General features: G+C 43.5%; 1 protein-coding gene across 1 annotated transcript in view; it reads right to left on the bottom strand.

The window, feature by feature from the left end:
* The window catches only part of NPFFR1 (neuropeptide FF receptor 1), a 302,647-nt gene extending 280,316 nt beyond the window's left edge, over positions 1 to 22,331 (bottom strand). Inside the window, exon 1 of the mRNA XM_069755845.1 lies at positions 21,741 to 22,331. Coding sequence (XP_069611946.1) covers positions 21,741 to 21,747 — 7 coding nt within the window. The 5' untranslated portion in view covers positions 21,748 to 22,331. The remainder of the gene's footprint in view (positions 1 to 21,740) is intronic.
* Between the last annotated feature and the right edge of the window lie 339 nt (positions 22,332 to 22,670).

The raw sequence follows: 22,670 nt of genomic DNA, 5'->3' as shown, positions 1-22,670 counted from the left end.
CGATATTCCGATACCCGTAGCGTCTCCAATTTTTGTGATCTGGGGTCAGGTGAGGGCTTATTTTTTGCGTGCCGAGCTGGCGTTTTTAATGATCCCATTTTGGTGTAGATACGTTCTTTTGATCGCCCGTTTTTGCATTTTAATGCAATGTCGCGGCGACCCAAAAAACATAATTTTGGCGTTTTGATTTTTTTTACTCGCTACGCCATTTAGCGGTCAGGTTAATCCTTTGTTTTTATTGATAGATCGGGCGATTCTGAACGCGGCGATACCAAATATGTGTATGTTTGATTTTTTTTTTAATTGTTTTATTTTGATTGGGGCGAAAGGGGGGTGATTTGAACTTTTATATATTTTTTATTTTTTTATATATTTTAATCACTTTTTTTTTTAAATTTTGGCATGCTTCAATAGCCTCCATAGGAGGCTAGAAGCATGCACAACTCGATCGCCTCTGCTACATAGAGGTGATGCACAGATCACCTCTATGTAGCAGAAATGCAGGGTTGCTTTGAACGCCGACCACAGGGTGGTGCTCAAAGCAATCGGCCATCAACAACCATAGAGGTCTCAAGGAGACCTCTGGTTGTTATGGCAATGCACTGCTGACCCCCGATCATGTGACGGGGGTCAGCAGTGCGAGCACTTCCGGCCGGGAGCGCTAGTTAAATGCTGCTGTCAGCGCTTGACGGCGCCATTTAACTAGTTAATGGGCGCGGGCGGATCGCGATTCCACTCGCGCTCATTGAGCGCACATGTCAGCTGTACAAAACAGCTGACATGTCGCGGCTTTGAGGTGGGCTCACTGCCGGAGCCCACCTCAAAGCAGGGGATCTGCCAGCTGACGTACTATTCCGTCAGCTGGCAGAAAGGGGTTAAAGGGATTATTCTGGTACTAATAAGGCCGATGTATTCCATCATTGACCTCATTTCCATACCATACTGGCAGAGATTCTAAGTATTATATGTGTTTGGAGCGCTAGTTCTATCTGATGCAATATATTTTTTCCATCTGTTCCCACATCGGTTTTAGCTGCTTTTCTTTACTTACCTTACAGTATTGTCATTGTAAGATATTTAACGTTCAATAAAATTGAATATTTTTGCTAAGCTTACCCCTTATGTCTTATTATCTCTCTTTATTTATGATCAATGTTACCTAGATCATATTATCCATAGTTCCTTCTGGATTTTTCTGATTTAGAGATTTTCTTTCATTTTGGTTAAATGATAAGGCTTAGGGGCATGCTCCCCTTAGACGAGTGGATATTTTGTAGGTTTATATCTGAACCTGTACCTTGAGCCTGAACCTGCACCTGCGGTACCTGAACCTGAAACCGCTCCGGTTGTACCTGAATCTGAAATTGTACCTACGGTACTTGATTAAGAAACCACTCCGGTGGTACCTGAACCTGAAACTGGTCTGAACCAGTGATAATATCTGATCTACCAAAATCCAGTTCCTCCTTGGACTCCGCTTCTGTGTCTACTATTTTGACCCTAAGGCTACATTGCTGTCATTCCAGGTTCTGGCTTGGAGTAGCGCCTGGCATCCACCTGTGGCTCAAGTCTAACCACACAATCAGGGGCTCTAGTGAAAACCCAGGTGGCAGCTTAGTTTTGCCAGTCCAGGCTCTTCACAGTCTGTGTCGCAGAGGATCCACGATCCATAAGCGTGACATTATTATTATTATTATTTTTATTATGTATTTATATAGCACCATTGATTCCATGGTGCTGTACATGAGAAGGGGTTACAAACAAGTTACAGATATCACATACAGTAAACAAACTAACAATGACGGGCTGATACAGAGGGGCGAGGACCCTGCCCTTGCGGGCTTACATTCTACAGGATTATGGGGAAGGAGACAGTAGGTTAAGGGTTGCAGGAGCTCCGGTGTTGGTGTAAGGCCAGAGTTACACTACCATAGAATAAGGATGAGTGCTATGCAAGAAAACATCGCATAGCACTCGGTCCAATGTTAATCTATGAGGCAGCTCTCATCATCATATTTTTTCTCAGGCGTACTCAACGTGCATGTAAAATCATAGCATGCTGCGATTATAGACGTATATCATACAAGACTCGCCAATGCAAGCCTTTGGGTGTGAGAAAAACTCGGATACCACACAGACCATTCGTCTAGCTTGCGACAAATATACACATTTTCTTTATTTCAGCACATTGGGCCATTAAATTCAATGGGGAAAAGCAATGAGAAATGTAGAGCCATACGCATGTCATATGGATGTCATGCGGAAAACATGGGTGCGAGAAAATTGCATCATCGCATTGCAAATGAATTACACACGGATGACCATACGGAGGACACTCGTGCAACTCTCGGTAGGGAGACGCGGAACGATTTTCCATACGTTTACTGTAACGCCGGCCTTAGTCTCATTTAATTTTCTGATTTGTAACTTTTCTGAACCCTGGACAGCAGTTGAAGGGATGGGATTTATGGTTCATTAGATGCCTCTTTGGCTGAGTACAATAGAATTTGAATAATTATAAAAACCTTGATTTAGAATTGTAAACCTAATAAATGACAGACAATAGCTGGGCTGTGTGTTGTCTATATCATCTTTATATCAAGTCTATTCATCTACAGCATCAAGCATACATTTTTCTCATTTGAGATGACAGTGAGGCGCCCCAGGGTCCTGGTCGTCACAGTGGTATTGCTTTCCTCTCGGGGAGAGTGATGCTACGTTTGGAGGCAAAGAAGGATTACCGCATCCAGGTATCACAAACATGCAACACATTTCACACTTCAGACCACCAGGGGGAGCTTTTGCTCTTATTTATTAGGTCACTTCCCATATAGATATGACTGGTAGTCGGTAGGGATAGTTAGTCAGTTCCTGGCAGAGCTCCAGACAGGAGTTCTGTCAGTTCCAGACCAGAGTCTGCGGAGGATAGAAGGTTAATGGAGCTGTGCATGCCCTCAGAGCTGCAGCTCCCGGAAAGAGACATTGAAAGGCAGACTTGTATTGCAGAGAGCGTGAAGGAAGTCGAAGCAAAGGAGAGGATACCAGAAGGGGACCAGCCCCACTCAAGCTGTCTCCTTCTGAGGCGCAAAATCCCGGTAGCTGGAACACCAAGGGAGTAAGGACCTCTACGCCTTATTTCAGAGACCGGCAGGACAGCTAATTGCAGGTTACCTGTCCGCACCTACACCCAGGAGGCACAGTGACACCTACAGGGCCGGGTTATCTAAGAGACCCTGTAAACAGGCTCAAGTCACCAGTCATACGGGTTTTGTCCTATCCTATATGGGGGACAGAGAGAACGAAATGCCACATCTGTGAGACCCTTATGTGAAACCATAGGCAGTAAGGGACTACAGCACCACAGCGCAAGGGAAGGCTACTGATTTCCACCTGGACAAGGGAACTATGGACTTGCCTCCAAACCGGCCAGACTCTACCCTGTGATCTGGTGGCCTGGACTGTGGATGCTGAAGTCTTCAGTAAAGGTAAAGAGACTGCAACCTTGTGTCCTCATTCTTCTCTGCGCCTCTCACCATACCACCATCTACACACCGGGAAGCCCCTGGGACCCTTAAAGCAGCGTCGGTCACCCTGACCAAATACCACAGGTGGCGTCACAAACATAAACTCTATCCCCTTAAAGACCTTTCCCTTTTACACGGACGTCCCAGGGCCACGGACCGGGTCAGCCACCGTGACATCCCCCAGTGAACCGCAGGACCCAGTACCGAGTAACCCCTGGCCCGCGGGGCGACTCAACAGTTCCATAGACTATGTCACCTCAGGAGACTTTCCCAACTTAGCACCATTATGGGGTAACAATGGGCTCCTATAGCAACTGGATGACTAGAAATACCCCCATGTGAGATGTAGAAAAGGCTACTCTATCCTGTCCAATAGATTACCTGGTATTAGAACATTGACATGATAGGCTAATGCACCATCCTACACATGTAGTGCAGTGTGTTAACTATATGATTAACCCCTTCCCAGTATTTGACATAAATGCATGTCATAATGGTAAAATTGTTCCTGCATTATGACCTACAGTTACATATAAGAGAATAGCATCCTCCGACAGGTGACAATCCAGCAGCTGTCGACTGTACACTATAGCTGAGAACTGGTGCATCAGCCACGTTCATCGTTGGCACCGTCTATATCTGTTTAACCCCTTAGATGCTGCTGTCAAAAGTGATTACATCATATAAATGATTAACAGAGTGTGAGGGCTTCCTATTTAACCCCATAGGCACCCAGAGACCATGATTGTGTGGTCCTGATGTTTTCCATGGCAATTGATGGCCAAATAGCAGCCTCAGAGTTTGCCAGCTATAGTAAACTGTTCAGAAGTTAGCGACATTTAGGTGGTAAAAATACATTTCTTTACTTCTGTTATGCCGCTTTGCATTAATTCCTGAAAATCACCTGAAGGGTTAATAAACTACCTGACAGCAGTTTTCAATATGTTGAGGGATGCAATCATTAAAATGGTATCACTTTTGGGGGGTTTCCAATATATAGGACCCCAAAGTCACTTCAAACCTGGATACGTCCTTAAAAAAGAAATATTGTAAATTTTCTTGAAAAAGTGAAAAATTACTGCTACATTTTTAAATCTCCTAAAATGCTAACTAAATAAGATAACATTTTACAAATGGTGCTGATGTAAAGCAGACATGAGGGAAATGTTATTTATTAATGTTTTCCTGTGGTATGACTATCCGGATTAAAATGATAATCAATAAAAATTTAACAATTGCGCACTTTTTACATTTCTGGCAAATTTTTAATGCTTTTTTTTTTTTTTTATAAATAAACACAAAAGAAATCGATCTAAATTTACCATTATCATAAATGATAATGTGTCACGAAAAAAGAGTCTCAAAATCACTGGGATTTGTTGAAGTGTTCCAGAGTTATTACCACATAAAGTGACACTGGTCAGATTTAAAAAATTTAGCTCCGTCACTAAGGGGTTAAATTCCCAATTCACATGTAAAATCTATTTATTTTCTTTGACCTGGGAACACAGCTTACTCTGGTAAGGTATCAATTTAGGCTACCTTTCCAAACTTGGGAAATAGTTCCCCATTTTGCTTTTATAGCAAGGCTCTAAAAGCATGGCTATGCAACAGTCATCCCTTTGCTTGATGCTAATGATAGACCTTTCAATACACAAGAAATCGAGCATGCAGCTTGCCAGCCTGCCCAAGACTCCCATTGGTTTAGTTTCCGTCTCCCAACGCAATTTTTGGTCATCATAACCAGCAATGCCATCGATGTCAAGCTTTAGGGGAATAGGATGATTTAAAAAAAAAAATTGGAGGGGGGAATTGTATAATACAAATATCAAAGGTCGTTCGGTTCAGATAAATTAAAACTGCTGGATTAAACAGCAAAATTCCATTGTTTAAATTTATGAACTGATAATACTTACCTTTTATTTATGTAAAAACGGATTTCATAAAACCAGGAATAACACTCAGCATGGATATAAATAAACCAAATGTTGTGTGACCAACCATACTCCCTGAAGAAGGAAGATGTTTTTTCTGAAACTCATTGGTTGAATTTTGACCAATGTCTCTTTCCGTAGATTGTGACATTACAACCAAAGAGCGCCTACCTGACCAGTACACTGTCCGTGGCGAGGCAAACTGTTTCAGTAATTGAATAAATGGGACTCAAAGCACTAAAAGGTCAAAGTTTTTTCTTCCTTTTTTTTTTTTTTAGATATGCTTATTTTTAGCACTCAAGATGGAAATACCACTACTAGTTTATCAGTACAAGCAACTAATTTTTATTGTATTTTTCTTATGTGTTTTATATTAAAATATCACAATATTTTTGGATCCAATAAAAGCCCTTATCTGAAACTGCAGATCTAGCATATAAATGCGCACCCATACAAGATTTTATTTACGTAGGTAAGGTATATCAAAGTAATCTGGAAGGAAAACAGGCATCATATGCTTGCCTTAATTTTCTTACAGTGGGGAAAAAAAGTATTTGTGCAAGTTCTCCCAATTAAAAAGATGAGAGATTTTGTTTGGTGTGTGACTGAGGTTGTGGACAGGTGTCTTTTATACTGATAACAAGTTCAAACAGGTGCCATTACTACAGGTAATGAGTGGAGGAAAGAGGAGCCTCTTAAAGAAGAAGTTACAGATCTGTGAGAGCCAGAAATCTTGAATGTTTTTAGGTGACCAAATACTTGTTTAGCACCATAATATGCAAAATAAATCTTGCCAAATCAGACAAGGTGATTTTCAGGATTTGTTTTCTCATTTTGACTCTCATAGTTGAGGTCTACCTATGATGTCAATTACAGGCCTCTCTCGTCTTTTTAAGTGTGAGAACTTGCACAATTGGTGGCTGACTAAATACTTTATTTTCCCCCTGTACATAGCCTTCGTACAAACTTCCATGCAGCAGGGATCTCAGGTGCCAAAACTATAAAAAGCAATTTTGTGGAATGTGAGAAAAAAATTCTCCTTTAGGCTAGGTTCACATTGCGTTAGGGCAATCCGTTAAGCGCATAGCGTTAGCGGATTGCGCTAATGCAATGTTTATTTTGGGGCCACGTTCGCCGTCCCCGCTAGCGCAGATCCCCAATCTGCACTAGCGAGGGACGGACCTCGGACGCTTGCAGTGTCCGAGGTCCTTCACAAAAGAACGGCACATCACTAGCGCGTGACGAAAATGGCATGCGCTAGCGATGTGCTACAGGCAGAAATCACATTGCTGTCAATGGGTGCGCTAACGGTCCCGTTGCACGGCGTTAATTGCGACATTTTCGCCGTCCGTTAGCGTTAACCCATTAACGCAATGTGAACCTAGCCTTATTTGTAAAGGTTTAAACATGGTAGCAGGCTCAGAATGCAACTCAAAGTGGATGACGGCCATTTCACACTTCTCTGCACTTCAACGGGTAGTGAATGCTCAGGATTCCGGGAGAGGGAGTAACAACACTGTGCCCACTCCTGCTCACCCACTGTCTGCATCCTGAGGATGCTGACATCCGTGAATGCATTGGTGAAGGAGGGACCGCTGGCCCCGTTTTTCACCAATCAGCGTGTGAAACAGCTTAGATGATGACGTCATTTCATTGTGTCAGCTATGCACTGCGAAGAGTCAGCGCCAGAGACAGAAGCAGAGCGCCGGGGGAATGGGAACGAAGTGAGTATATGTTTTTATTTTCTTTTTTCATATGTATGGGATGTTTGGCTGGACATGGGGAGGTTATGGGTTTATGTGTGGGCTCAATATTAAGTGATACAATTGATATTTATATAAAGCAATTATAATTAATATGATATATTTCTGTATATATTTGTACTGTATATACTGACAGTGTGTTAATATACTCACTGTCTTCTCCGGTATCCAGAGCCGTTTTGGTCCTCTTCTGAGTGACATCACCGCTCTTCAGACTGTCCAGATCAACCTATGCTCTATGTGTGATCCTATGGGGCCTCGTTCTAACACCCCATGGGCTTACACTGCAAGAGCCAATTATGACTCACATCGAGTGCAATGTGACCCCTATAGACTAAAGAGAGGTCATTTGACTCAGAAGACAATTGTCACGGTGCTGGATACCTGAAAGACGGCGGCTGGAGGTGTGCTAGAAGTGGAGCATGGATGCAATCAGTGTGATGCACATATGGTGGTCATGCTTCAATCTTCAGCCCTTTTGGTAAGACATCTTTAAAATATGCTCTTTAATCACTGGTCTTAAAAGTAAAGCTTCTCTAGAAGTGAAGTTACTGAAGTTACTGTCCATAATTCAAAGCTCCATCTCTAGGAATAAGAAAAGTCTTTTTAAACCACTTTCTGACTGATGAACACACAGTTTTCTTTGTGCACAGGAAAGTCACTGAATTGCCATCTTTTAAGAAATGGGTGGTTAAAATGGACCACCATTGTGTATGGAGACGTTAGAAGCATAGGATCATGTTGGGCATTATCAGGTAGGACTTACAGTTGTGCTCAAAAGTTTATATACCACGGCAGAATTTTTCCTTTCTTGTTTTTTTCTCAGAGAATATGAATGATAACACCAAAACTTTTTCTCCACTCATGGTTAGTGGTTGGGTGAAGCCATTTATTGTCAAACTACTGTTTTCTCTTTTTAAATCATAACAACAACCCAAAACATCCAAATGACCCTGATCAAAAGTTCACATACCCTGGTTTTGGCCTGATAACATACACAGAAGTTGACAAAAATGGGTTTCCTTTGGTTGAGTGTTCTCTTACTGGTACCACTTCCTTTTTCCTCTATATCTTTCATTTAAAAAAAATAAAAATTCGAATGACATTTATCATATAATACATTGTACTTTTATCCTAATGTGTGTATCCTTTGGGTATATCACTTGCTAATATATTCGGCTAATATATTCTTTATTATACAGATGTATGACTCTTATTCTTTAACAAAAATTACAATTATAAAAACAAACAAAACCTGTGCATGTGTGTCTGGAACAATTGGTCCAGTTTTGAAAGCAAGGGGTATTCACACCAATTATTGTTTTGGTTTAGATTTCTCTTTGGCTGATTCACTTTGCATAAATTTATGTATATGTTTTGCTTCATTGGGCAATGATTTCTACGGAAGCTTCTATGCTGGAAAATGGCCCCCCAAATCCCCATAAAAGGCAGCAGAGTCATCTTGCAATGTTGGGGTACTGCATGGCCATGTCTACGTTTTTCTCTCTTTAACTCTGCTTCACCATGAGAGACTGAGACTCGTTGGAAGCTTTCGATATCATATAATTTAACTTCAGCTCTTTGAAATTTGTCTTTGAGGGGCAGCAGTTGTTTGTTACATCTCTTTCCTATCCTCAGGATAGTATAGAACATAATGAACAGGCCGGCAGAAGCTTTGGTTTATATGATCATTGCCATAATTCGAAGAAGAATGAAAATTCTCATTGCTCTAGACCTGATTCATTTTTAAAAATGTAAAGTTTTCCACATTTGGAGGACCATCTGGTCCGCTTGGGCATGGCAAAGCCTCCTGCAGTGCTAAATGCCCTCTCTGAATTCTGGACAACACTGTACACCCATGAAAAACTGGGACAGGTCTTGGTTCAATTTTCTCACCCAGAAGTACATAGGGGTCAGGGCTCATGGCTAGGGTTGAGCGAAACGGGTCGTTCATTTTCAAAAGTCGCCGACTTTTGGCAAAGTCGGGTTTCATGAAACCCGATCCGACCCCTGTGCGGGGTCGGCCATGCGGTACGCGACTTTCGCGCCAAAGTCGCGTTTCAATGACGCGAAAAGCGCCATTTCTCAGCCAATGAAGGTAAACGCAGAGTGTGGGCAGCGTGATGACATAGGTCCTGGTCCCCACCATCTTAGAGAAGGGCATTGCAGTGATTGGCTTGCTGTCCGCGGCGTCACAGGGGCTATAAAGGGGCGTTCCCGCCGACCGCCATGTTACTGCTGCTGATCTGAGCTTAGGGAGAGGTTGCTGCCGCTTCGTCAGAAGCAGGGATAGCGTTAGGCAGGGTCCATTAACCACCAAACCGCTTGTGCTGTAGCGATTTCCACTGCCCAACACCACCTTCGGTGTGCAGGGATAGTGGAAGCTACATTTTTTTTTTTCCTCAGCGCTGTAGCTCATTGGGCTGCCCTAGAAGGCTCCCTGATAGCTGCATTGCTGTGTGTACGCCGCTGTGCAAACCAACTGCTTTTTTCAAAGCACAAATCCTCTTGTTCCTTCCTTTCTGCACAGCTATCTTGTTTGTTTGTCCACACTTTTTATTTAATTTGTGCATCAGTCCACTCCTTATTGCTGCCTGCCATACCTGGCTGAGATTACTGCAGGGAGATAGTAATTGAAGGACAGTTCCTTTTTTTTTTTTTTGTGGGAGATTAAGATTGGCATTTCTGCTAGAGTGCCATCCCTGTCTGTGTCATCTCTCACTCAGTGGGCCATAGAAAGCCTATTTATTTTTTTGCTTGATTTGGGTTCTAAAATCTACCTGAAAAAATCACTACATCAATCAGTGGGAGAAAAATATTGGCCTCAGGGCTTGTGTGCCACTCCTTACTCCTGTGTGTGCCATCTCTCACTCAGTGGGCCATAGAAAGCCTATTTATTTTTTTGCTTGATTTGGGTTCCAAAATCTACCTGAAAAAATCACAACATCAATCAGTGGGAGAAAAATATTGGCCTCAGGGCTTGTGTGCCACTCCTGACTCCTGTGTGTGCCATCTCTCACTCAGTGGGCCATAGAAAGCCTATTAATTTTTTTGCTTGATTTGGGTTCTAAATTCTACCTGAAAAAATCACAACATCAATCAGTGGGAGAAAAATATTGGCCTCAGGGCTTGTGTGCCACTCCTGACTCCTGTGTGCGTCATCTCTCACTCAGTGGGCCATAGAAAGCCTATTTTTTTTTTATTTGTTTTCTAAATTCTCCCTGAAAAAATCATTTTATTTTATTTGGTTTCTAAATTATTCCTGAAAAAATCATTTTTTTTGTATTTTTTTTTTTCTAAAGTCTCCCTGAAACAAAAAAAAAAAAATCAAATCAGTGGGAGATTAATATTGCCCTTTCTGCTTGTGTGCCAGTCTTGACTCCTGGGTGTGCCATCTCTCTCTCTCCAATTGTGGGCCATAGAAAGCCTATTAATTTTTTTGCTTGATTTGGGTTCCAAAATCTACCTGAAAAAATCACTAAATCAATCGGTGGGAGATAAATATTGGCCTCTGGGCTTGTGTGCCACTCCTGACTCCTGTGTGCGTCCTCTCTCACTCAGTGGGCCATAGAAAGCCTATTTTTTTTTATTTGTTTTCTAAATTCTCCCTGAAACAATCATTTCATTTTATTTGGTTTATAAATTCTTCCTTAAAAAATCATTTTTTTTAATTATTTTTTTTTTTCTAAAGTCTCCCTGTTAAAAAAAAACAAAACAAATCAGTGGGAGATTAATATTTACATTTGCGCTTCAGTGACAGTCCTGCGTGTGTGGCATCTCTCCCATTTATTGCCACCAACAACAGAGTGTGTAACATTGTGCCTGATTTTCATTGTGGTCTCACCCACCTGTAAAGGGGTAGCTAAATCATACTGAAGTTATAGCTCACCGTGTAAGTTGTGTGACAGCAACAAATACCGTTAGTTTGGTAACGTTTTTAAAAAAATGAGGAAGTCTGGTGGAAGAGGTCGTGGCCGGGGGCGTTCATTGTCAGCTGGTAATGAGGGTAGTGGTAGTGGTGGAGCATCAGGTGGTCGTGGGAAAAAAAATATTGCACCTAAGTCTGGAGCTGTGGAGCCAGGTTCGTCGTCTGGCTACACAAGGCCTCGAACGCTCCCTTTTCTGGGAGTAGGAAAACCGCTTTTAAAGCCGGAGCAGCAAGAGCAAGTTTTGGCTTATCTTGCTGACTCAGCCTCTAGCTCTTTTGCCTCCTCTCGTGAAACTGGTAAAAGTAAAAGCAGCGCGTCGTTAGTGGATGTTCACGGTCAGGGACAAGTCGCTTCCTTGTCCTCTTCAGCAAAAACAACAACAGAGAAGAATGCAGCAGGCGACACAACGGGTTACTCCATGGAGCTCTTTACACATACCGTCCCTGGCTTAGAAAGTGAAGCAGTTAACAGTCCATGCCCATTACAAGTTGAATCTGACATGGAGTGCACTGATGCACAGCCACAGCCAGACTACTATGCTGGTCCTTTGACTCAGACCACAACATTGCCCTCGCAGGGTAATGATCAAGAATCAGACCCTGATGAGACTATGTTGCCCCATCACGAACGCTATACCACCGACCGACACGGTGACACAGACGAAGTTGCACACGAGCTACAAGAAGAGGTAATAGATGACCCAGTTCTTGACCCCGATTGGCAGCCATTGGGGGAACAGGGCGCAGGCGGCAGCAGTTCTGAAGCGGAGGAGGAGGGGCCGCAGCAGGCATCAACATCGCAACAGGTTCCATCTGCCGGGCCCGTATCTTGCCCAAAACACGTGGCAAAGTCAAAACCTGTTGGAGGACAGCGTGGCCATCCGGTTAAAGCTCAGTCTGCAATGCCTGAAAAGGTATCCGATGCTAGAAAGAGTGCAGTCTGGCATTTTTTTAAACAACATCCAATTGATCAGCGCAAAGTCATCTGTCAAAAATGTTCAACTACCTTAAGCAGAGGGCAGAATCTGAAAAGTCTCAATACAAGTTGCATGCATACACATTTAACCACCATCCATTTGCAAGCTTGGACTAACTACCAAACGTCCCTTAAGGTTGTAGCACCCTCGGCCAATGAAGCTAGTCATCAACGCAACATCCCTTCCGGCAGTGTAGGGCCACCATTTTCTGCACCACCTGCAGTATCTGTGCAGGTTTCTTTGCCAGGCCAAAGCAGTCAGGGTCAGGGAATCACCAGTTTCGTAGTAGGAAACACTGCATCTAGGGCACCGGCGGCAACAATACCATCTCCCACCGTCTCTCAGTCTGCCATGTCCACCGGCACCCCCGCTAGTTCCACGATCTCCAGCTCTCCAGTCCAGCTCACCCTACATGAGACTATGGTTAGAAAAAGGAAGTACTTAGCCTCGCATCCGCGTACACAGGGTTTGAACGCCCACATAGCTAGACTACTCTCGTTAGAGATGATGCCCTACCGGTTAGTTGAAAGCGAAGCTTTCAAAGCCCTGATGGACTACGCTGTACCACGCTACGAGCTACCCAGTCGACACTTTTTTTCCAGAAAAGCCATCCCAGCCCTCCACCAGCATGTTAAAGAGCGCATCGTCCATGCACTCAGGCAATGTGTGAGCACAAAGGTGCACCTGACAACAGATGCATGGACCAGTAGGCATGGCCAGGGACGTTACGTGTCCATCACAGCACACTGGGTAAATGTGGTGGATGCAGGGTCCACAGGGGACAGCAAGTTTGGGACAGTTCTGCCTAGCCCACGGTCTAGGAAACAGTTGGCTGTAGCCGTTCGCACCCCCTCCTCCTCCTCCTCGTCCTCCTGCAGAAGCGAGACCTCGTCCACAGACCGCAGTCGCACAACCACTCCATCCGCAGCTGCCACTGTTGCACACCAGGTCTCCCATTATGGGGCAGCTACTGGCAAACGTCAGCAGGCTGTATTGGCTATGAAGTGTTTGGGCGACAACAGACACACCGCTGAAGTTCTGTCCGAGTTCTTGCAGAAAGAAACGCAGTCGTGGCTGGGCACTGTAGATCTTGAGGCAGGCAAGGTAGTGAGTGATAACGGAAGGAATTTCATGGCTGCCATCTCCCTTTCCCAACTGAAACACATTCCTTGCCTGGCTCACACCTTAAACCTGGTGGTGCAGTGCTTCCTGAAAAGTTATCCGGGGTTATCCGACCTGCTCCTCAAATTGCGTGGACTTTGCTCACATATCCGCCGTTCGCCCGTACACTCCAGCCGTATGCAGACCTATCAGCGTTCTTTGAACCTTCCCCAGCATCGCCTAATCATAGACGTTGCAACAAGGTGGAACTCAACACTGCACATGCTTCAGAGACTGTGTGAACAGAGGCGGGCTGTTATGTTTTTGTGGGAGGATACACATACACGGGCAGGCAGTAGGATGGCAGACATGGAGTTGTCAGGTGTGCAGTGGTCGAAGATTCAAGACATGTGTCAAGTCCTTCAGTGTTTTGAGGAATGCACACGGCTGGTTAGTGCAGACAACGCCATAATAAGCATGAGCATCCCCCTAATGCGTCTGCTGATGCAAAGTTTGACGCACATAAAGGATCAGGCGTCTGCAGCTGAGGAAGAGGAAAGCCTTGATGACAGTCAGCCATTGTCTGGCCAGGGCAGTGTACAGGACGAGGTAACGGGCGAACAGGAGGAGGAGGACGAGGAGGATGATGGGGATGATTATATTTTTAATGAGGAAGCTTTTCCGGGGCCACTGGAAATTGTTGGCGCGGCAAGGCCGGGTTCTGGTTTTTGGAGGGACACAAGTGACGTGGATTTGCCTGAAACTGCCCCTCAACCAAGCACAACCACAGATTTGAGAACTGGAACTTTGGGCCACATGGCGGATTATGCCTTACGTATCCTCAAAAGGGACACACGCATAACAAAAATGATGAACGATGACGATTACTGGTTGGCCTGCCTCCTTGATCCTCGCTATAAAGGCAAATTGCAAAATATAATGCCACATGAGAACTTGGAACTAATATTAGCAACCAAACAATCAACTCTTATTGACCGTTTGCTTCTGGCATTCCCTGCACACAGCGCCCGTGATCGTTCTAACACGAGCTGCAGGGGCCAGCAGACCAGAGGTGTTAGAGGGGCAGAAATCAGAAGTGGCGTTGGCCAGAGGGGTTTTCTGACCAGGTTGTGGAGTGATTTTGCTATGACCGCAGACAGGACAGGTACTGCAGCATCAATTCAAAGTGACAGGAGACAACATTTGTCCAGTATGGTTACTAACTATTTTTCATCCCTTATTGACGTTCTCCCTCAACCGTCATTCCCATTTGATTACTGGGCATCAAAATTAGACACCTGGCCAGAATTGGCAGAATATGCATTGCAGGAGCTTGCTTGCCCGGCAGCTAGTGTCCTATCAGAAAGAGTATTCAGTGCTGCAGGTTCAATACTAACAGAAAAAAGGACTCGTCTGGTTACCCAAAATGTAGATGATCTAACCTTCATTAAAATGAACCACAACTGGATTTCGAAATCTTTTGCCCCACCTTGCCCGGCTGACACCTAGCTTTCCTATGTAAAGGTCTTGCCTGTGGACTATTCTGAACGACTTTTCCAATCTCGTAATTTGCAGCACCTGATTGTCCAGCATCCGACATGTTAACACCTCCCTAAATGGCAAAAGTCCCCACACGGGGCCGTGGTATCGCCACTTGGCGCCAGCACCCGTGAGAGTACTGTTTGTCTGAAGAGGTGGGTGTGCCCGCTTTTGGTCGACGGCACTGCCACTAGGTCCCTCATAGTACAATAAAGTGTCTGGCGGTGGTGGTGCGCACCCAACGTCAGACACACCGTTGTAATATGAGGGGCCCTGGGCCTGTACCGCCGGCCACAAGACAGTCCCCCCCCCCCCAGGTCAAACAGTGCTCTACCACTTGCAAAATTTTCTCTCACAGCTCCACCAATGTTTAGTCTATGCGCTGACATCCTTCAATGCCTGGCACTGTCAATACCATTGTATTGACATTTTTCTTATGTTAGACCTTCGAAGCCTGTCTGCGGTCACTCCTTCCACTAGGCCTCCACTGACCTGTCTACTGCTGCCCGTGTTCCCCTGGAACCAATTTTAAATTGCCTACAGCCCAATTTTTGTTATGTTAGGCCTTCGAAGCCTGTCTGCGGCCCGTTCTTTCCACTACTACTACACTGACCTGGCTACTGCCGCCCGTGTTCCCCTGGAACCAATTTTAAATTGCCTACAGCCAGCCCAATTTATTATGTTAGGGCTTCGAAGCCTGTCTGCGGTCCCTCCTTCTACTAGGCCTCCACTGACCTGTCTACTGCCGCCCGTGTTCCCCTGGAACCAATTTTAAATTGCCTACAGCCAGCCCAATTTATTATGTTAGGGCTTCGAAGCCTGTCTGCGGTCCCTCCTTCCACTAGGCCTCCACTGACCTGTCTACTGCCGCCCGTGTTCCCCTGGAACCAATTTTAAATTGCCTACAGCCAGCCCAATTTATTATGTTAGGGCTTCGAAGCCTGTCTGCGGTCCCTCCTTCCACTAGGCCTCCACTGACCTGTCTACTGCTGCCCGGGTTCCCCTGGAACCAATTTTAAATTGCCTACAGCCAGCCCAATTTATTATGTTAGGGCTTCGAAGCCTGTCTGCGGTCCCTCCTTCCACTAGGCCTCCACTGACCTGTCTACTGCTGCCCGTGTACCCCTTGAACCAACATCAGAAAATATAAAAATAAGTATTTTGCTTATAAAAAAGAAAATACTGGAGAGATATCAAATGCAGACATTTTAACATTAAAAACAAACACATACAACAAAAATCTGGTACAGTACTAAAAATGGCCACCAGCTACAATAACTTTCTCCTGCAAGTAGTTAACTGAAAGTTTTTTTCAATTTAAAACACAGATATGGCATCCACCGAGTGTTGTCCTGTCGCGTCTTCTTTATATTATTGCCAAGAAGATGCAAAACAATGAAAATAATAAAATCATTATTTACCAAAAAAATAGAGTAAGTCAAAACCATATTGCAAATAAACATTCATTACAAATAAAGAAGCAGGGCGCATCCGAGGGTGAGTATATACCTAATAAGAATATAATCACCCTCGGACGCGCCCTGCTTCTTTCCGACAGCCTTCCTTCCTAAGAATCAGCCCTTCCGTGGTGTAGAGAGAGGGTGTGTTACACTCCAAGGTGTTCCCCAGGTTGCCTTTCCTGAGCTTCGATCTTCATGCTCTCGTTTAGTAGTTGTCGGAAAGTAGGCTGCATTAGGCCTACAAATTGGGTATGGGGTGGAGAGAGATGGTGTGTTACACTCCAAGGTGTTCCCCAGGTTTCCTTGCCATTGCTTCGGTCTTCCGACTCTCGTTTAGTAGTTGTAGAAAACTACACTGCATTAGGCCTACAAAATGGGTATCGGGTGGAGAGAGATGGTGTGTTACACTCCAAGTTGTTCCCCAGGTTTCCTTGCCATTGCTTCGGTCTTCCGACTCTCGTTTAGTAGTTGTAGAAAACTACACTGCATTAGGCCTACAAAATGGGTATCAGGTGGAGAGAGATGGTGTGTTACACTGCAAGGTGTTCCCCAGGTTTCCTTGCCATTGCTTCGGTCTTCCGACTCTCGTTTAGTAGTTGTAGAAAACTACACTGCATTAGGCCTACAAAATGGGTATCGGGTGGAGAGAGATGGTGTGTTACACTCCAAGGTGTTCTCCAGGTTGCCTTTCCTGAGCTTCTATCTTCAGGCTCTCGTTAAATTGTGGTTAAATGGAACAACTGCATTTGGCGTATTAGTTGGTTTGGGGACTACTAACAGTGTCTGCCGCTCCTTGCTGTTCTCCTGGTTTCCTGTCCTGAAATTCCGTTTTCAGGCGCTCATTAAGTAGTTGTTAATGTTAGACTGCATTTGGCCTACTAGTTGGGTTGGGGCCTACTATCGGTGTCTGCCTCTCATTCCAGTTGTCCTCCACTGCAATGCCCCCTGGTTATTCCTGTGTTACCAATTTTGAACTGCATTTAGCATTTATTCTTTGGGCCTATATCTGTGTTTCCTCCTCATCCTGCCCATTGCCCAGCCAGTGATAGATGAGTCTGCTGGTACATTGACCCATAACGCTACATTCCCCGTGCACGCTACACAACAACATTGTGACCCTGCTGAAAGTCAGGTTGCTCTTCCCGCATACCATACCACCTTACACGGGGACAAAGAGGAAGGTGCAGATGAAAGTGCAGGTTCCTTCATCAGGTGGGGGGAGGAATACTAGTTGGCGACGTCACTGGCACAGGGCCTCTCATAGTACGCAAAAGTGTTGCTGCCGGTGGGAGGCGCCCCCGCCGTGCAAACACACCGCTGTACTTTGAGGGGCCCTGTGCCAGTGCCAATGCCAACGAGTGGGCCCCCCCTGCTTGCTCAGGTTCACAGCACTTGCAAAGTTGAAATACTTACCTCTCCCTGCTCCACTGCCGTGACGTGGTCCAGATTTCCTGGGCCCACTAATTACTTGAACCAGCCCTACCCACCACAACTTTAGCCAAATGACCCCCAATTTCAAATGCCTTCCAATTATTATAAGGTAAATTACGCTTGACAAGCTTCATTAAGAAGAATGGATGGTTTTGACATTAAAATGGGCACTCTAGGTGTTTTCCTGGCCCCCACTCACTGCCGACTATGCTGCCCCATTGACTTGCATTGGGTTTCGTGTTTCGGTCGATCCCGACTTTACGTCATAATCGGCCGATTTCACTCGACCCAACTTTTGAGATAGTCGGGTTTCACGAAACCCGGCTCGACTCTAAAAAGGTCAAGGTCGCTCAACTCTACTCATGGCATCTTTGGGAGTTAGGTTGGCATAATGGCTAATAAATCATATGATAAGGTCATATAAAATGTAATTGCTGCTTCAGTTATTTGTTAGAGTGGTAAAACTGGCGCAGGCAGGGGAGCATTGATGCTGCGGGATGCAAAGAGGGGTTTTCCTGTCAATCCCCCATTTTTCTTTTATCGAAAGGGTTTAAAAGCAGAGGCTATCCAATATCCAATAATCACACCTTTGCTTGAAGTTATCAATATTCATGTCAGTTTCCAGTTAATTAGGCATGCAGTTTGCAATACTCTCTAAGGCAGCCCAAGTCCCTGTTGTTTCATTTTCCAACCCCCTTTGCTGTGACAATTAGTCATTATCGCTAATGTCATTGTACATTTCATAGTGCCTGGCAGCCTCATCACCTGACTGTGCATTGGATAACTCTGTGTTCCCTCCCGATGCACCTACTCCTCCTTTACTTACTTCATACCCTACTGCATAAGACAATGTCTGAGGCTTCCAATAAACAAATAAGCCATAAATGACAGATTTCAAGGTTACACAAGCTCCAGTTTATTGTAAGATATAATCAGTCACTGCTTTTTGTTCCTTGTACAGATATACCAATGTACAATGTATGCATCAAAGAAATCCATTGCATTGCAACTTCACAAATCATGCAGTTCTCAGGCAGTAAATTATGCTTCTGCAAAGCCTGAAGGGAGTGTTCCCCATTGTAGGGGTTCACACTCTTGGGTAGCCACTTGGATACATGTAGCACAAGATTTTATATTAAACCAGCCTGTAGTTTATTGTCAATGATAAACTTTATAGCTCCAAAACAAAAGCAGCCTTATCAATGGATAACATAAGCAGAATGAAACACCTTAAATTTAGCAGCCTAATCAACCTCCGTATTCCCAGCAGCAGTTCACACTTGTATTCAATGTGTTCACCAAACAAACACCTCTCTGGCTCGAGCACACCTCTCTTTTCAGAGCAGGATAACAAGCAGCTTTACCTTTCTCCATTCTCAGCACACTCCACTCTGCTGAGCTAATCTTGCTGCTGATAGCCTGTATATCACCGACTGAATCATAGGATCTACTTTTCCTAGCCAGGTTCTTTAGGTTACTCAAAAATCCCAGACTCAATAACCAGTAACATTAAATCCTCTCAGTAACCTAGTGTTACTAGTACAGCTTACATTACCTACACTTATCTACCATCCAGGACCATACCTCCGTACTCTCCTACACAACATAAGATCTATTGAAATGCCCAGACACTCCAATCATCATAGGCCCCATCATCTTGAAGAAGGTATATATTTTTTACATTTTGATCAGTCAAACTTAGGATGTGCACCATTCAGGGAGAATGTCTTACTTTGCCCAAATGTAGTGCAGTCAAAATGTTATGGATATTGTCGTGGACTATTGATGGGGATTATGACATTTGCTGCTTGATGTGAAGGAACAACTTGTTCACTATATGGCTTTTCTAGTCCATGTGCATAAGCTATAAAATAGATTGACAAAGCTTAAAAGAAAACAGGAAAAAAAGCGATTTCATATTATGATCTATATTAAAAGCAAAATTATTAATCTTGTAATTTTCACACTGTCCACTAAGCTTATTTTGAACTAATTCTTCCTTTTCCCTAAGGAAAAGTTTTCAGCAGGCTTATTGTTTGAAACAGGATTTTAATGACAGATAACATCTCTATAAACAGCTGATAACACAGAATCCACCATTCAAATAGGTGATGTTGCAGCTCCCTTCAGAAAAACCTTTTCACATGCACATTAGATGCTTCAATACAAAAAATACAGTCTGAGGCCATCTATTGCTGCTAATGTACATGTGTTTTTCTTGCAAAAACATTAGAGGAGTATTCTCATCTCTAAATTACTTTAGTTAGTGCGAAAATAATCCCAGTCAGAAATCCCAGTCAGCTCTCTCTAGCCAATTCATATCTATACAGCCGTTAGTTGCTTGCTTTCCTCTCAGTTTTGCATAACAAAAATCCCATCATTGGCATTTAAATATGACGATAACAGTCTGCACTTCAAAATATGCAAAGAGAGACTATTAATGCATCACAGTAGCATAAGCTCAATGGTAGGACTATGGAGAAAAAAACTGTCAATCAAGGAAGAGTACTAGCCCCACCACCATACCAGGGAAAAAGGAGACTGCAGAGCTCTGTGCTGCTGGACACACAACCTAAAAATACCCCACTAAGTACAAGTCTAAAAACGTCCCAGGGGCCAAAATAAAAACAATATATTTTTTAATAAAGATTGTTATATGAAAAAAAAATTACTAATTAGAAAAAAAAAAAACATTGATACCTTGGTTGATGAAATCTGTCTTGTGGTTGTTGTTTAATCTTTATGTGTAGTTTTCAGTTAACGATATGCTCATGCTCCATATGCATATGTATATCATTGACTGAAAACTACAAATACAGATTAAACAACGACCACAAGACGGATTTCATCATCCAAGGTCTCATAATAAGGAATCACTGTAATCAGTATAACGGCGCCAGCCTGACACTGTCTGTAGTTTACCGAGCATAATCCTGCTGACAGGTTCACTTTAAGTGAGACTTTCATATTCAGCTAGTTGAAAGAATCATATTTTGTCAATTTGCTGTTAATTATTTAAATATTCAGTATTTTGCTAGTGCACAGATACAAACCTGTAGGTATCCATTCTTTTTTTTCCATTACATATGTGTACACCAGTACATACTATAGCACAAATAATAAGGGTACTCCAAAGGGCTGATGTGTTTTTTAAGAGGTTTAGAGACTAATAAATGTGCCACATCACAAGAAAACATGCAGCAATATCTCTTGTGAACTTAGTATATCCTTTTAATTGCCTTACAGCTCCACCTGTCTAATTAAAAGCAAGAATAAAGAGGTTTTACCAGATTTTCAGCACAGATGCAGCTGAGCCATGTTTGTAGTCTGGCACTGCTATTTCTGACATCACTGTTATTTCTACTAATGTCCAGTAAGTTGGAGGTAAGCTACATATCTTTTTTACACGTACACTAATTTCATTCATTTTCTTTATATCTGCAGCCTCCCGATAGCAACAGTTGGCTTGGTGTTTATATAATAAAATAGCATTATCGCTATATTGATGCTTATTTTTACTTATGGTAAACCTGATAATAATGTATGTTAACAGCAAGGTCAAGAATATTGGATATAGTCCACAGACCCGTCCATCTCTGCAGTGAGAATTATGAAAGTGTCTTAAAGAAAATAACAGGACCTCAGCCTTACTTTTTAATATTTTAATCTCAGAAGAATGCATCATTAGCACTAAGATTAACCATTATTAACCCATTTTACATTAATTCCTTAATAAAAAAAATAAATAAATAAAACAACGGTAAGAAGAAAATCTGAAGTTTTCCAGATGAAATGGACTTTCGATCCATATCAGGTATGTGCAGAAGCAGCGCACCGATAAGTCTAATCCTACCTCCTGTGTAGGGAGAGGTACTGCTGTGCCTGATAAGGGTCTCCAATATAAGACAAGTCTTTTGGGGGATAAATGCTACTACAGCTCACAGCGCTGTCTAGGACTCAGAAATTAAAGCCCTGGAGAGAGTTTTCTCATATTGAATCTGTGCAAAGCAATAGCTAATATAAGAAAAAAAAATCATTAAAATGACTATCTTGTAGTTTGAGAATACAGCCTCATACTCTCACCTTCCATTGTGCTGTGAGGAGTCCACTGGCTGCTTTGGATGACAGCGCTGTCCACTGTTCCAGTGCTGAACTGCTGTCTCCCTGCAATCCTGCAGTCACCGATATAAGAAGCCGTGGTCTGTGCTGCTGGTGTCTTTAGTGATCACACCGCAACATATCCACACGTCTCCTTGCCCGCAGCGAACCTCTGAGATCCAGTAGACCGGTCATAGATCATGCTTTTAGGGTCCCTTTCCCTGTCGGCTCACCTCCTTTCCAAGTATTGCAAACTTTCTTGTTACTTTATTGCAGATAATGATTATTATGGTAGATAAAATCTCCTCTTGTTAATTTATCCGTAAACTTTAACGTTCATTCCCCAGCTTTTTTTTATTCCGTTGGATGCATATCAACCTTGGAAAAGGAGCAGATGATGTTTAGAATCCCAAAGAAGTGTTCCTGGTCCTCTCGCTACCTTCTAGAGATACTGAGGAGGGAGCTAGTGGTACGAGCCGAGGGATCTCCTCCCCATCTTATTCACAACACCGAATTTCTTCCCTTCATTTAGCTGTCTGACTCACCAACGTCAATGCAGAGCGCACTGCTACCTCCCTAAAGAGACAGGGGTCTGCAGACTAGCTGCTGCTGCAGGCTTCCCATTGCTATGGATACATATACTATAGAAGCCCCTATTGGCAGCTAACCTCTCATTCATTAGATATTGGGGTCCTATCTAATAACTCATGTCCTTCTTTGTAATTAAGTTTCGTTAATGCATCTTGTGTTATCAATCATCTCGTTACGCTACGAAGAATAACAAAGTCTGATCTCCTCCCACTCCGAACCTTCATCCTGCTTCCTATGTTAGACCTTTTGTGAAATCGGCACAATACTGATTCATTAGATTTTAACAGTGCAGAAAAATGTGAGAAAAAAAAAGAGATTATTAAA

Source organism: Ranitomeya imitator, chromosome 2 (assembly GCF_032444005.1).
Source record: "Ranitomeya imitator isolate aRanImi1 chromosome 2, aRanImi1.pri, whole genome shotgun sequence".
NCBI lineage: Eukaryota > Metazoa > Chordata > Amphibia > Anura > Dendrobatidae > Ranitomeya > Ranitomeya imitator.
The sequence above is the reverse complement of the archived record's forward strand: the minus strand, read 5'-3'. Positions and strand labels throughout refer to the sequence as shown.